Raw genomic sequence first — 15,182 nt, forward strand, 5'->3', positions numbered from 1 at the left:
GGGGTCCCACCTTTCCCCTGTTCCTACTGGGACTGGGGAGCCAGGTGCTTGGTTTCTGACCGGAAAGTGACAATGACGTCTGGTCACTGTGGGCAGGGGAGGCTCCAGGTGACCACCTGCGCCAGCTTCGACTCGGCCGGGGCCGCCTCCTCACTGCGCTGGGGGCTCCCATCCTGGTGCAAGGGGCAAAGCAGCGAGCGATGGGAGGGGGCGGGACAGAGGAGCGGATGGAGCCAGGGCCTCGGGGAAATAAGCCGAGCAGAGTGGGGCCGCAAGGGAAGAGCCGGGGCAGGCGAGGTGCCGGCATTTCCGCGAGGAGCAACTTCGAAAGGGGTAAGAGGCCGTCACAGAATCATCGACAGTTAGGGCCGGCCAAGACCTCAGGAGTCAGGACCTCAGCTGCCTCCTCGAAGCAGGAGCCCAACTCGACCACCGCCTCCTGGGCTTTGATCACACTATTTGATTCTGAATTAGAGACCCCAACATCAACACTTTTCATAGACTCGGAAACCTGGAGCTGGAAGGGGCCGCAAGAGATCAGCTAGCCCAGCCCCCCGCATCGAGCCAGGCCTTTTGGACACTTACCCGGGGCAAATTGGAAAATCCAGGGAATTTTTAACCCCAGAGGCTGTTTCTGCTCCAAATCAGAAAGGGACACAACATAGAAATGCTACGATATTGATCTTAGCCAGCCACCGCGACTCAGCCCCCAGAAGCAGCTGCTTGTCAGCGTGGGTGCTCAGGTGGAGGGAGGACGCGTCAGTCGCTCTGGGTGTGTTTATTAGGAAGTCGTGCCCTGTCGACAGCTGGGCACTGCCTCTCTCCGCACGTCGCAGAGACAAGGGCTGCTACGGCTCGGGCGTGGGCGCAGCCCGGATGTAGCTGTCGGAGACCATGAGGTGCTGGTCGAGGAATTCCGAGGTCTCCTCTGCAATCTGCCCGGGGATTCGGAAATCGACGCCCGGCGGCTCCCTTTTGGGGGAGGGGGGAGCGAGAACGTTCCTGTTCTCCGCGTTGCAGCCTGTCCCCTGCAGGAACTGCAAGAAGTTCTCCTCGATGGAGCCTTCGCGGCTGGGCAGCCGGAGGTCCTCCTCCGGCGGCTGCTTGAAGAAGCAGCTGAGGTGCCTGCTGAGCTCCCCCCGAATCTGCCGGTTGAGGTACCCATAGAAGAAAGGGTTGGAAGTGAAGCAAAAGTAGCCAATCCAGGTGACCACGCTCTCCACTTGCCGGCCCGGGAAGGGCTGGGGGCCCAGAGCCGAATAGAGCTGGAAGGAGAAGTAGGGCAGCCAGCAGAAGAGGAACTGCCCCCCGACTGCTAGGAGAATGATAGCAGCCTTCCCCCCCCCAAACGTCCTCTGAGGGGTTGTCCGAGGGGCACCGGAGCTGGTCACCATGGTGGACCTGCTACTGAGCGACTCCGACCGTTGCCGCGGCGTATCCATCCAGGTGGGGAGTGGGCCGTGGTGCAGGGCAGCCACCCTGGCCACCTTGAACATGCTGCAGTAGACTACGAGGATGATCAGGGCGGGGAGGAGGAAGTAGAAGAGGGCAAAGAAAACCACGAAGAACTTGCAGTAGGAACTCTGGCTCCACTGCAGCGAGCAGCTCCGGCTGCTGTAGGCCGGGGCCGCGCTGAGACGCTCTGGGGAGAGCCAGCCCAGGACAGGGATGACAGACATGACCACCGCCTTGACCCACACCCCCACCAGGACGCAGGCCACCAGGCCGACGGTCATCTTGACCTCGTAGCGCAGCGGGTGCACCACGTAGTAGTAGCGCTCCACGTTGATGGCCGAGATGGAGAGGATGCACATGCTGATGAAGCAGACGCTCAGGAAGAGGTAGACACGGCATATGGCCTCGCTGAACATGGTGCTGTTGAAGAAGGCGGAGCTGGACAGCATGGCCAGCGGCATGAGGGTCAGGGCTGCCAGCAGGTCCACCAGACAGAGGTGGAAAACAAAGACAAATTTCCTCAGTGCTGGTGTCTTGATGATGACGGTCATCACGGCCACGTTGCCCACAATGGCCGTCAGGTCAATCAAGAGCATGAAGAGGAGCCCGATGGATTCCGAGGCCACGTCCCGGGTTTTGGTGTCCAGGCTGGAATTGGGGTGCATGGTGCTCTGGGCAGTGCGGAGCAGCCTCCCCGGCCTGGAGGAATTCCACGCCCATTGGGTAGGGAGTGAAGGCTCCATGGAGACTGGTGTCGACGCCCACGGCACCTCCCCTCACAGGTCCATCACCCATCCTATTCTGAGCCCCCTCGAGTAACCAGAGAGAATTAGCCAGCAGAGAGGGAGGCGTCCAAGCCCACACGCTCACGTGCTGGCTGGCTCCTTCGCCAGCCGCCAGGCCCCACAGGGCAAGTCCATGCTCCGAGGTCAGTTACGCTTCCTGATGTGGCCGGGGTCCACGGGCCGTCGTGCTGCTCAGCTCCACTGCATTTGGCACTTGGTTGTGTCCTGCTGGACTGTGCTTGGGGGCATGACGCCCGCTGGTCCGAAAGGCCATGGGATCCCAGATCGTGCCTCCTGGTAGCTTATCTCCCACCGCGTCCCCCAGCAGAGCTCAGCGCCTGCAAAGCAATGGAACTCCGCGTTAGTCAGCGCGCCGGCCAAGCCCTGGGCTCGTGCTGGCGGGGGGGTTTGCTGCAAGGCCGGGCGCACTGGAGCCCAGGCCTACGCACAGACGTGCTGGCAGCGTTTCTCTGAATCAGGACCACAGAGCTGAGTAGACCCCGAGGGTGATGCTCAGGTTCTGTCCTAGCTGATGCTGCTAATCCCATAAATCACTTTGGGAGGGTTCCGGCCCCTCTATTGCTCCGAGGGCTTTCCCAGCTTTGGGCCTCAGTTTCCAACTCCAGGGGTGTCCCAAGGTGGGCGGGGCAGACAACCCATCTGTCATTATTAGGGATGGGGAGACACCTTCCCAGGGGGGCAAGGAGGGAGAGATTGCCCCATCTCTGCCTACTACAGTGGGTTTCCTGCTGGCCACTGTCCCAGATAGCATCCTGGACTAGATGGGCCCTAGGTCTGATCCTCTCTGACCGTTCTCAGGGTCCTGTGTCCCTTTCACCTCCCCCGTGAGGCCTACTGCCTCTGCAAGAAGGTCCAGGGACCCCCCTCGTCACTCAGAGGCTGCGCGGGGTGCCCCACGGCTGACGCAGAGCAGTGAGGGGGCTGCTCCGTACCCTGGATCCGGGCAAGGATGAGCCACTCTCACGAGAGAAAGAAACCAGCTGGAGTCACCCAAGGAAAGAGCCACAAAGGGCCGGGGCATATCCGGCTTATGGAGACTGGTGCCCTCTCTGGCCAGCCCCACCTCGGTGCTCTCAGGCAGCCCAGAAATTACCGTCCTGGGCCCAGCTCCTTGGCTGGGATAAATCAGCACCATGCCCCGGAAGGGCCGTCGCTCCGTAGCGGCCAGTGGAGTGAGGCGGATTTGCAGTAGGCCCTGGCCCCGTGCCGCTGTGCCGGCTGGGTCTGCGCCTGAGTCCGCCAGGGCTCTGTATGGTTCCAAGTGCTCGGCATTGCCGCGTGCCTGAGCATGCAGTGCATTGCCGGGGGCCTGTACGGCGGCGGTGTCCCGTGCGTTTCATGGGATCGCCCGTTTCCCGCGCCTGTTTGAGAAGCAGCCTCATTGTAGGGGCCTGGGTGTTCATGCTCCCTGCCTACCATCCTCGGGGAAATGGGAGAGGTCCAGGTTGGAGATTAGGAAAAACGATTTCCCTAGGCGGGTGGGAAGCCCTGGGCTGGGTTCTCTAGGGAGAGGTGGAATCTCCATCCCTAGAGGTTTTTAGGTCCCGGCTTGACCAAGCCCTGGCTGGGATGATTGAGTTGGGTTGGTCCTGCCTTGGGCAGGGGGCTGGACTTGATGACTCCTGAGGTCTCTTCCAGCTCTATGGTTCTATGAAGCAATGGATCTTGGCAGCCCCCTATTATCATAGGGCGAGTGTGTTAGCGGGTCCCCATTCCTGGCCATCTCAGCATTTGGGAGTTTCACTCGAACACTGACCCATGGGGTCCTCACACAAGGAGGCTCCCCTACAGAGCCTCCTTCCAGTTTACGAAGTATCCCAGAAAAATAACCTCCCCAAAAGGACAGGCGTTGGGATTGTTCCCGGTAGATGGTACCTTACAATCTAGCATCAGACTGTGCCTCAGTTTCCCCTTGCAGTCAGTTACTCACCAGTTCCGTCAGGTTGCTCAGTGACTTAACCCTGCAGCTAAGCCCACCCTTTCTGGGGTCCACGTCCACTGTAAACCCAAACCCTCAGGACTTAGCCTTTCCACCTGGGAGATGGGCCAGGGCCCAACCCTACCTCTACTCAAACTGCTACAGTGGCACAGCCTAGCCACGGGAGGGGATCTCCAGCCGCCGTGGGAATCCACCTCCCTGGAGGCGAGAGCAGAATCCTTCTCTTGTCCTAGCCCTGTCTACAAAGGGGGTCAGGTCAGCTGTCTGCATCACTGGGGGGGTCTTGCCCTGGGCAACGTAGCCGGGTCAACAACATTTTAGTTGTCTTAAAGGGCCACCACACCCTGTGACACCAGCATGAGAGTCCGTCTACACGACAGAGACCAGACCGTAACCTCGTAGCATGGACGCCGCACACACCGCAGGACAGGGCACTTCTGTCCCTTCGGGACACCCCCCCCCCCGACCAAAGTTAGCCATGTCAGTGGAAGGCCTGCGGTGTGAGCTGCACCCGCACTGGCGGTTCTGTGGCACAGCTGCCCGGGCAGGGTGGATTTTCACTTCCCTGGCCCGTGTAGCTGGGCAAGACGATATGTCCGCGTGCACTGTGGCTAGGGCACTACGCCAAGCACACGCGCCCTGACGAAATAGCCAAAATGAAGGACGTGAATGTCAGCAGCACTTAACGCTTGGACTGGCACAGCCCTCTTGCGTAGGGGCTGTGCTGATCCAAGCCGCCAGTCTAGACACCGCTAGCTTGGCAGGAAAATGCCACTCTTCCATTGACAGAGTGTGACGTAGCGGGGGTACTTGCTGGGCTGTGGTGACCCCTGCTGTCTGGAGCAAGACCCAGCAGGGAAAACCTCACTATGCAAAGGTGATGCCAAACCTGTTGAACCAGACACCCCCCATGGAGAGGAACAAAGGAAGGTGGATGCTGCCCTGGCTGGGGGGCAGGGCTGGAAGAGAGTTAGTGAGTTGCTGTCTGGAAGCATGGAGGAGACAGCCTAGGGAAAGGGGCTGGAGTTTAGGGGCCCAGTCTCCCCCATCTCAAGGGGGCCTGAGGCATCCTAGCCCAGCTCTGTGACCAGATTCCATCTGTGCTGTGCTGTATCCCTGGAGAGGCAATAAACTACCTCTATTCCACCGGCTGGTGCAGTCTGTTTGTGCCATTTCGGGGTGCAGGAGACGGGGGACCCCCAACGCGCCGTCACACAGAGCTCCTGCCGCTCGGAGGGGTGGACTACCTTCCATGACCGAAACCCCCTTCCGTCGCCATGGGACGCGTCTACACTACACTGCAGCACCCGGAATGTAGCCATGATCTAAGCCGTGAGTGCTGTAAAAGGGAGGGAACATCTTATCACCAGCTGTGGAAAGGTGTGTGCCTGCCGAGGGCCTGGGAGAGTTAGTCCGGGACACTTGGATGGACCCACATTCCCCAGGAAAATGTAGTGCTACTGAAATCCAAACACGGTGAACTCCGGTCAGTTTTGCTGCCGTTTTACTGAGGAGCACAAAGTTGTAATGCCCTTTTCTGGCATTTTCAGCACAAGACATGCCGATTTTTCTCTTTTAAATAACTGTTGGCTTCTGATGGTTTGGGTACGATGGGCTCACATCGCAGAGTTCTTTTTAAAAAACAAAAGGACGAGAAACTCTTTCCTTTCCAGCCTTTCCCTGAGTGGAGAATTCCCAACTGTCCCGTTTTCACTCTGATTCGGAGTGAAGCCGGATTTTGAAAGCTCAACATTCTTTGCAGCACAGAACTCCCATTCTCCGCACTGACCCAGCTCTGGGGGGTGGTACAAGGGGAAGGGAGATGCCTTTCCCACAGAGCTCTGTATCCTGGCTCTCATGGGGACGGAGAGCGCAGATATTCCTGATCCTGAGCTGGGAATCACTGGTCTCGCTGACTCTAATGGACCTGAGGTTGAAGATCTGTCCTACATTTTGATTAGGAAACATTGATGGAAAACCGCCCTAATGGATCTGCTGAAACAGCATCTGGGGACGAGGGCACCTACAGGGCAAACTTTCGACAAACAGCAGCAACGTTTGCAGCCATCTGAATAGTTAGATATTGACCACTGATGGAATTGAGTTCTACAGCTGTAGCCAGCTCAGAGCGCAGCTGATCAGTCGAGCATTCCCTGCCTAGATGGGGAACCGTAATGCACTGCCTGGCTCGCCCTGCAGGGCTGACCTGGAAAAAAGCGTGGCTGGACACTGTCATGCCAATTAAAAGTACCAGGCCTCACTCTCGGCCATTTACGGCTTCTCTGTACATTCTGGCAGTGGGAAGGGCCCTGAAACGGGGCGGAATTTACTCGCACTGCAGTGTAAAGGAGAGCCGAGCCGCGAGAGCATGAGAAGTGGGGCACAGCACCTGCTAGCAGGAGGCTGGAGAATTGGGGTCAGCCCTGGCTCTGAGGGAAGAGCGCCCCCTACTGGCTCACCCACAGCACTTCTAGTCCCATGCTGGGGCACTGCTGTCTGCACCCACAACGCGCCTGGCCCCACACCGCCCAGAGGGCCCTGCTGGAGCTGCGGCAGCAGCCCTCTGCGGAATGACTCACCTGGCCCACCTGTGTTTAGCTCACAACAGTGTCTCGGGACAACAGGTTCCTGCTGGGGCGGCAGGCACCCAGCGCTGGCCTTTGCCGGCTGCATCTGGCCCAAAGTGGGGAGCAAGGGGAGGTGCAAGCTGTCCGGCTCCAGAGAGCTCAAGGCAGCTCTCCCTTTGCGGGACCCTCCCCAGGAATTTCTCCCCCGGTCCACGTTGCCACCCACAACAGAGGCCATGCACCGGCCCTCGGGAGCCCCTTCCCCAGGGGAGCAGCGCAGTAGCAGATGGGCGCCTACGCCAAGCGCTTCTCCTAGCAGTGAAACCTGCTCACAATCCCCCCTGCCCCGCCCGGAGGCACAGGGACAGATGCTGGGGACTGCTCAGCTCTAGCGGGAGCAGGTGCAGCTACAGCAAACTCACTGGAGTCACACCCACCAGCCCCAGGGCTGTCGTGGTGCAGAGGCCTGTCCCTTCGGATGCTGCAAGGCCCCTGCGGATCACCAGCTGGGGGGCAGGACGACCCCCCTTCTGGGGCTGCTATTACAGGGGGAGGGGCTGTGCTGCCCTTCCTCTGCAGCATCTGGGGCCTGGCCCCATGAGAAGCAGGGCAGAGGGCGAGAGGGCTGGGGTGCTCCGTGCATCTTTCCCCTGCCCACTCCCAGCTCCTGCCGCTCTCCCCAGCTACACGCCCTCCCCGCTGCTCCGAACAGGACGCTTTGCTCGCCCAGACCCCCAGGCCGGCGGCCCTCTGCCCAGCGGGCACACCCCGTGATCCATATCACACGAGCCAGCCGGATTGACCCTCCTGCCCCCCGGCCTCACCTTGGCCCCTTCACTTCTCTCCCCGCCCTTCCCCTTGCAGGGACAGGATTCTTACCCCGTGCCTTCCACCTGCGCAGCGAGCCCCGGCATCCAGCCCGCAGGCCCGGCCAGGCCCGGCAGGGAAGAGCCCGGCTAGGAGAGCAGAGAGGAATCCAGCCTGGCCCGGCTCATTCCTTCGCCCTGGTGCTGCTGAACTGACTGTCCGGGTGGCCCTGGGAAGGGCGGCCTCCGCCCAGCTCAGGTCCTCGCCCCTCCATTAAAACGGCTCCTCCAGTGGCTAGATCTCAGGTGCCCAGCGCCGGTTCCGCCCCGGCTTCAGAATGGATGTGGCTGGGTGCGTTTCCCCCGCCGACCGAGACCCTCCAGGTGCCTGGGCTGCAGCGAGAAATGCTGCGGCCTCGCCAGCCCCAGCCCTCTCCTGTCCCCAAGCCAGGCATCCGCCCCTACCTTTCCCTGGGCAGCTTGCCCGAGTGCTGGGCACCTCGCAGCGGATGCTCCTCCACTGGAGATGATGCACAGAGCCACTGCAGTGAAGGGTGAGAGGCAGCAGCAGCATGGAGAGCCAGGATTCTGGGTCCTAAAGGCCTTCTGCTTTGCAGGTTGGTGCCCTGGGTCTGTCCCTGTGCTCGGCTCCCCACGGGGAGGAGACAAGGCGTGCAGGCCGTATTGGGCCTCCTCCTAGCCCCGGCAGCGTTCCCAGGGAGCCGGAGCCATCGCCTTGGGCACTGTCCTCCAGGCTGCCGCCCTGCGCTGGGGGCCCAGCATGCCCCCAAGCCCACGGCAGGCTGTCTCCTGCAGCGGGCCAGGGCTCTAGGGCCACTGCAGGGGGGCATGGCCAGGGGACGGAGGGGCACGTGCCCCTGGTACCACACTGGCCGTGGGAAGCTCCCAGACCAGGAAGGTCAGACTGGCCAGCAGCACTGCTGGGACTGGCTGGGGGAGGAGGGAGAGCCCCCTCGAAGGAGAGCCGCTGGGCTGTGCACCCTGCCAGAGTCTGGAGCCGACCCCCCGGCCCCGAGTGCAGCGAACTCAGCCGTTCTCCCGCCGCCGCGCCTGGGCAGCCCGACGGGCGCGAGGGGGTCGATTGTGGCCCGTCCCCTCCGCTTCGCTGACTCCTCTGAACCCGAACCGCACGCGAACCATTTCAACACGGCAGCGGCAGCGTGCGGCGGGCAGGGCACAGGCCTGGCTTTCAGTCCTGTCGGAGCCCCATAGGTTCTGAAGTGTGTGCCCCGCTCCGTGCCTCAGTTTCCCCAGTGTAACGAAGGAGCAGTGACACTTCTCCTCCTTCAGAAAGCCGATGGCTAGAGGTGACAGATGTGTTGTTGCCTCCCTGTGTGGGGGCCAGGACCACTGGTAGGCTGCCATGGTGATACACAGACCTGGGGACCTGGCCTGAGGCGGACACGGCATAACTGGGGCAGGTGAAGCTTTAGGGAGGAGAGAGGCACCACCACCAGGAGGCTGGTACCTCGTGTAGGGACAGCCTGGAAGAGTCCAAAGCCCCGGGGGGGCAGGACACAGCTTAAGGGACCCAACGAGAAGGGCCGGCACTGAATTGATGGGCAAGGGCAGCAGCAACCTCCGGGGGGGGGGGGCAGATGAGCCAAGGAGTGGGGCGGGGATGAGGGCAGCAAAGGGCCCCACCTCAGATGCAGGGTACTAGGCAGAGTGGGGGGCAGGGAAGGGCAAAGGGAGGGGCAGAGGGGGGCAGGGAAGGGCAAGGGGAGGGGCAGAGGGGGCAGGGAAGGGCAAGGGGAGGGGCAGAGGGGGCAGGGAAGGGCAAAGGGAGGGGCAGAGGGGGGCAGGGAAGGGCAAAGGGAGGGACAATGGGGGCAGGGAAGGGCAAAGGGAGGAGCAGGGAGGGACAGGGAGGGGCAGAGGGGGACAGGGAAGGGCAAGGGGAGGGGCAGAGGGGGGCAGGGAAGGGCAAGGGGAGGGGCAGAGGGGGCAGGGAAGGGCAAAGGGAGGGGCAGAGGGGGCAGGGAAGGGCAAAGGGAGGGGCAGAGGGGGGCAGGGAAGGGCAAAGGGAGGGACAAAGGGGGCAGGGAAGGGCAAGGGGAGGGGCAGAGGGGGGGAGGGAGAGGGGGCAGGGGGGCAGGGGCAGAGGGGGCAGGGAAGGGCAAAGGGAGGGGCAGAGGGGGCAGGGAAGGGCAAGGGGAGGGGCAGAGGGGGGCAGGGAAGGGCAAAGGGAGGGACAAAGGGGGCAGGGAAGGGCAAAGGGAGGGGCAGAGGGGGGCAGGGAAGGGCAAAGGGAGGAGCAGGGAGGGACAGGGAGGGGCAGAGGGGGACAGGGAAGGGCAAGGGGAGGGGCAGAGGGGGGCAGGGAAGGGCAAAGGGAGGGGCAGAGGGGGGCAGGGAAGGGCAAAGGGAGGAGCAGGGAGGGACAGGGAGGGGCAGAGGGGGACAGGGAAGGGCAAAGGGAGGGGCAGAGGGGGGCAGGGAGGGGCAGAGGGGGGCAGGGAAGGGCAAAGGGAAGGGCAGAGGGGGGCAGGGAAGGGCAAGGGGAGGGGCAGAGGGGGGCAGGGAAGGGCAAAGGGAGGGACAGAGGGGGCAGGGAAGGGCAAAGGGAGGGGCAGAGGGGGGCAGGGAAGGGCAAAGGGAGGAGCAGGAAGGGACAGGGAGGGGCAGAGGGGGACAGGGAAGGGCAAGGGGAGGGGCAGAGGGGGGCAGGGAAGGGCAAAGGGAGGGGCAGAGGGGGGCAGGGAAGGGCAAAGGGAGGAGCAGGGAGGGACAGGGAGGGGCAGAGGGGGACAGGGAAGGGCAAAGGGAGGGGCAGAGGGGGGCAGGGAGGGGCAGAGGGGGGCAGGGAAGGGCAAAGGGAGGGGCAGAGGGGGACAGGGAAGGGCAAGGGGAGGGGCAGAGGGGGGCAGGGAAGGGCAAAGGGAGGGGCAGAGGGGGGCAGGGAAGGGCAAAGGGAGGAGCAGGGGGGCAGGGAGGGGCAGAGGGGGACAGGGAAGGGCAAAGGGAGGGGCAGAGGGGGGCAGGGAGGGGCAGAGGGGGGCAGGGAAGGGCAAAGGGAAGGGCAGAGGGGGGCAGGGAAGGGCAAGGGGAGGGGCAGAGGGGGGCAGGGAAGGGCAAAGGGAGGGACAGAGGGGGCAGGGAAGGGCAAAGGGAGGGGCAGAGGGGGGCAGGGAAGGGCAAAGGGAGGAGCAGGAGCAGGAGGGGCAGGGACAGGGAGGGGCAGGGAGGGGGAGGGGGACAGGGAAGGGCAAAGGGAGGGGCAGAGGGGGGCAGGGAGGGGCAGAGGGGGGCAGGGAAGGGCAAAGGGAGGAGCAGGGAGGGACAGGGAGGGACAGGGAGGGGCAGAGGGGGGCAGGGAAGGGCAAAGGGAGGGGCAGAGGGGAGCAGGGAAGGGCAAAGGGAGGGGCAGAGGGGAGCAGGGAAGGGCAAGGGGAGGGGCAGAGGGGGGCAGGGAAGGGCAAAGGGAGGGGCAGAGGGGGACCGGGAAGGGCAGGGGCACAAGAGGGTGACTCCAGACTGGTGTCTCACCGGCAGCCCCGGGGAGCCAGGGCGGGACGAGGGCTGGACCGTGCTGGGGGCTGAGGGGGAGCAGCTGGGCCGTGAGTCTCCCAAAGGGCCAGGGGCCTGCTTTCCAGCCAGAGCACCCAGCGTGGGCAGCCCCCGTGGGCCGGGGACCAGGACTCCGGCGTTGCCGTGCCAAGGGCCCAGCGTGCCAGGCAGTGCCCAGGCGCCCGGGGTCGGAGGCAGCCTGCTGCGAAGAGCCCCCAGGCTGAGCAGGGAGGGGAGAGGAATTAGCCTGTTCTCTGCCCCGTGCTGCGGAGGGGATGCAGCGGGGTGCCGAGGACGTGGGCTCCTGACAGATCCAGGGCAGCACAGCACCCAACTGCCAGACACCCTGGTGCCCAGGGGAGCCCCTGCCCCCACCACTGCACGGGGAGAGTCAGTGCTTCAGAACGGCATTTGCAGAAGCCAGGTGGGGTGCACTGCTGACGGCGTAGGGCGTAAAGCCCCCGTTCGCACAGGGACTTAGTGCCTAACTCCCCTGGGTCTGGGCCTTAGGCACCCTAGAGACGGGGATGTCTCCCTCTGCTCAGGAGTCCCAGCCCTGACCCCTCCCTGCCAGCCCTCGCCATAGCCCACAGGACACCCGTGCTCAGGGTCCTGAATCCCAGCTGAGTGCCCTGACCCTGGGCACATGCCTGCATCTGCCAGCCCCCAGGGAGCCTCTGCTCCCAGCTCAGCTTCTGCCTCTCAGGGCATCCTGGACAGGTCAGTTCCACGTCCCGTGCCTCAGTTTCTCTTAGGGTTGCCCACGCTCGGGGATTGGCCTGTCATCACCAGGAATTAAAGCTGATATCACGGGACAAAACCTCCAGGCATTGATCCAACCACAACCACCCCCCTTGTGCCCTGTGTAGCAGAGCCGGCCATGCTCTGGGTTAGCAGCAGCTCTGGGAACAGCATCTGGAGACGGAGAAACGCCGCAGCTCAAAGCATGCGGGGAATACACTCCCTGGTTCCTCCAACCTCTCCTGGGCCACAGAATGTGGCCTGGTTAACTTCCTGCATGGCACTGGTATGGCTTTTGGTGGCATCTGCTTCTCCCCTGGGTCGCCTGCATCATGGAGCCAGTAACATGGTCACATGACCCCAGCCTCGTGGTCGTTTCAGTCTGGCCTTTTATTCATTTTGATAGGGTTGGGGGCTCACGCTGCCCCCTCTCATCTGTCCCCTTGGCCACTGTACGGGGCGGCTAGCACCAGGGAGACGGCAGCTGGGAGCTCCGGCACAGTGGGGCCTGGGCAGGGCCAGCCAGGACCCCTGGGCTGTGATCTTCCCCACAGCAGTGGCCCTGGCTCGCCCATCAGCAGCCACGACGGGAAGAGGGGAGGAGGCCTGGCTTGGCAAGCCCTTTGTAGTTGTCGGCGTTGGCTGCGCGGGCTGCTGAGTAGCAGCGTGGAGAAGGCAATGCATATTCAGGCTGCAGCCACCACTGGTCACGTGCACCTATTGCTAGGTTACAAGAACCCAAAAATAAATCCTTCCAAACGAGATTAGAAACAGAGGGACCTCGGATGACCTGCGCTCCCAGCTCCGTAATAGGGAGTGAGCAACGCTGGCGGCAGGGATACTAGCGCGTGGCAGAGGGGGAGACCCGGGGAAGATCCCTGATGGGAAAGGAGGGCCTCCCTGGACAAAAACAAGGGGGCTGCTCCCCCGGCAGCTGCCAGGTCGTCCCACGCAGCTGGAGAAGGCCGGGCTGCTTTGATCGGGGCTGGCCGTCTGGGCTCACAGCTGGGAAATCAGTCACAGACCCTTCCCCCGACTGTCTGCCTGGCCCCCTCCAGGCTGAGTCCCACAGGCAGCCCCCTGCATCCAGCACCCCACGGCCCTGCAGAGTCCGGCCAGAGAGCCGTGTCCCTACGAACTGCTGCAGGCCGCCTGGTGGGGACCTCAATGCACTGGTGTGTCGGGGGATCCCCAGCCAGTGTATATCCGCATAGCTGCCTTGGCACCCGCGGCCAAATCCCTCCCTGATGTACATAGCTGCATTGGAGTCAGTGGGCCAGACTCCCGCTGGTGCCAGTCCCTGTGTCGGCCTGGGGCAGTGGGGCATGGCGGAGGCTCCCCAGGCAAGTGACATGAATGCCTGGCTGCGGGCCGCGTTGCCACCAGGCTAAGATGGGGTGTGTTTAACCTACACCCCTCTGCCGACAGGCATCAGGGACCGGTCGGAAAAGGCTTTCCTTGTCGACCAATCCCCATTCGGTGGCAAAAAGCGGCGGCCATTTTTATTCAAACGAAGCGCAGGGTATTTAAATCTCCGCTTCGTTTGCAATAGCGATGTGCAGGGCTCGCCAGCCGCGCGGTTCTGCGCTCTGTGCATGCGCAGATCGCTCTGCGCCGGCTCTTCCGGGTTGTGATCTACTCGCCCCGGGCAAGGAGATTACATCATTTGCCGAGCCCTGGCGATGTGCCTGCATCCCTCTGTCGGCAGAGGGGTGTAGTTTAACACACCCATGAGGACTCGGCCCTTGCCCTGTCACAGGCCAGACCCATCACAGTGAGCCTGCGCGGTGCTTTAACCACGTTACTCAAACCTTTCTAAAGACGGGCCCAGGCTGCAGCTGAGTTAACAGGGCTCGGACCCTCTCGCTCTCCGCGGCGTGCAGCAGGAGTCACGAAGTGAAGGCAGAAGCAGGCTGACACAGAAGCACACGCTGCACCGAAACACCTCTGGGACACGAGCAGTGCAGAAGCCCGGCGCTGGGAGCTCGAGGCATGGAGCAAAGACCGTCCCCGGAATCCATTCGAGAACCCACCCCAGGCAGCAATTGATCCATCTGGCCAGGCCGGCTCGGGTCGCTGCACCCCAGACTGATCTGCAGAGCGGGCGAGTGGCGAGCTGAGGGCAGGGCGGCTCCGCAACTCGCCGCGAGGCAGGGGCGCCCACTAGGCAGAGGGGTCACTAACACGGGCGGAGGAGCATCTGGGGACGGTCCGGAAGCCCCGGGAGCCTGCCTGAGATTGAGTGGCCGATGCCTGCGTCTGACGAGACTCTCTCGCTTCCCTCTGGGCGTGGAGAACGTTAGTGACGGAGCCAGACACGGGGACGAGAGGTTCCTCTAACCACAAGCCACTCGTGCCCCGACGCAGCCAGGTGCTGCGGGGCAGGGAGCGGTCAGACTGCGCACGGAGCGCTCCGGCAGTGTCTGTGCCTGCCAAGGCCGAGCGGGCCCATGCCGCAGACAGGAGGGCTGCAGACGTTTGAGGAGACTGATGCTGCTAAAGAACTGGACCAGGCTTCAGAGCAGCTCCTTGCGGAGGGGCCTGGCCCAGGCAGCTTTCCCCGGCAAAGCCCAGGGGAGCCTGCCGTGGGCACTGGAGCATTGCCATGAGCAGGGATGTCCATCTTCCAGGGACAGGCCCTTTGCTGGTGCATTCTGGCTGCAACTGGGAGGGCAAGGAGGACAGCGCAAACCCAGAGCGCCGCTGCCACGCAGACATTCTTTCCGAGCTCGCCTCACCCACGGAGCAACGGCAATAAATAGCACGAGAGCCACCCGGCACAGCGGAGGAGGCGGCAGCTGCTCTCCAGGGTGAGCTGCATCCTTAAATGGCCGCGTCTCGCGCAAGTGCCGCTTGCTGACACAGGAGGCAGCGGAGGGCGTCTCAACCCCAGGGAGCTGCAAGTGTGCGGACAGCACAGACCTGTCCTTGTGCAAAAGTCTAGGGCAGACGCAGGCAGGAGAGCCAGGGGCTTACTCAGGGCCAGCTCCTCGGCTGGCGTAGTCAGCTAAACTCTATTGATCTCAATGGAGCCATCCTCATTTACATCAGTTGTAAGTCTGCCCCCTCCTGGCCAAGTATGGCGCTGCTGGCGCTCCTTGCCTCAGTTCCCTTCCTTGACATGGGTCTTTTTGACTCTCCCTAGAGCGGTCAGGAGTGAGCCAACCACACCCCAAACTGATGTCTCTCCCCGCTTTTAAACACCCCATGGGACCATGCAGCTAGTCCCTGGCTCCCTTAGTCCCATCCAATCAGGCTGGGAAGCAGGAATATCATTCCAAGCAATTCAGGGGAGCAGGAAGTTGTGTCAGTGTATAGAACAATCTAATTGAAAACA

General features: G+C 62.8%; 1 protein-coding gene across 1 annotated transcript; it reads right to left on the reverse strand.

Moving 5' to 3' along the window:
• Positions 1–13,898, reverse strand: GPR61 (G protein-coupled receptor 61). Its single transcript, XM_075910379.2, has 2 exons — positions 13,657–13,898; positions 1–2,578 (listed from the first exon to the last, which is right to left on the reverse strand). The coding sequence occupies exon 2, from the start codon at positions 2,196–2,198 to the stop codon at positions 849–851; it is 1,350 nt and encodes a 449-aa protein (XP_075766494.2). The 5' UTR covers positions 2,199–2,578; positions 13,657–13,898; the 3' UTR covers positions 1–848.
• Between the last annotated feature and the right edge of the window lie 1,284 nt (positions 13,899–15,182).

The sequence above is a fragment of the Pelodiscus sinensis genome, chromosome 27 (genome assembly GCF_052426305.1).
Source record: "Pelodiscus sinensis isolate ZL-2025 chromosome 27, ASM5242630v1, whole genome shotgun sequence".
NCBI classification, from domain to species: domain Eukaryota; kingdom Metazoa; phylum Chordata; order Testudines; family Trionychidae; genus Pelodiscus; species Pelodiscus sinensis.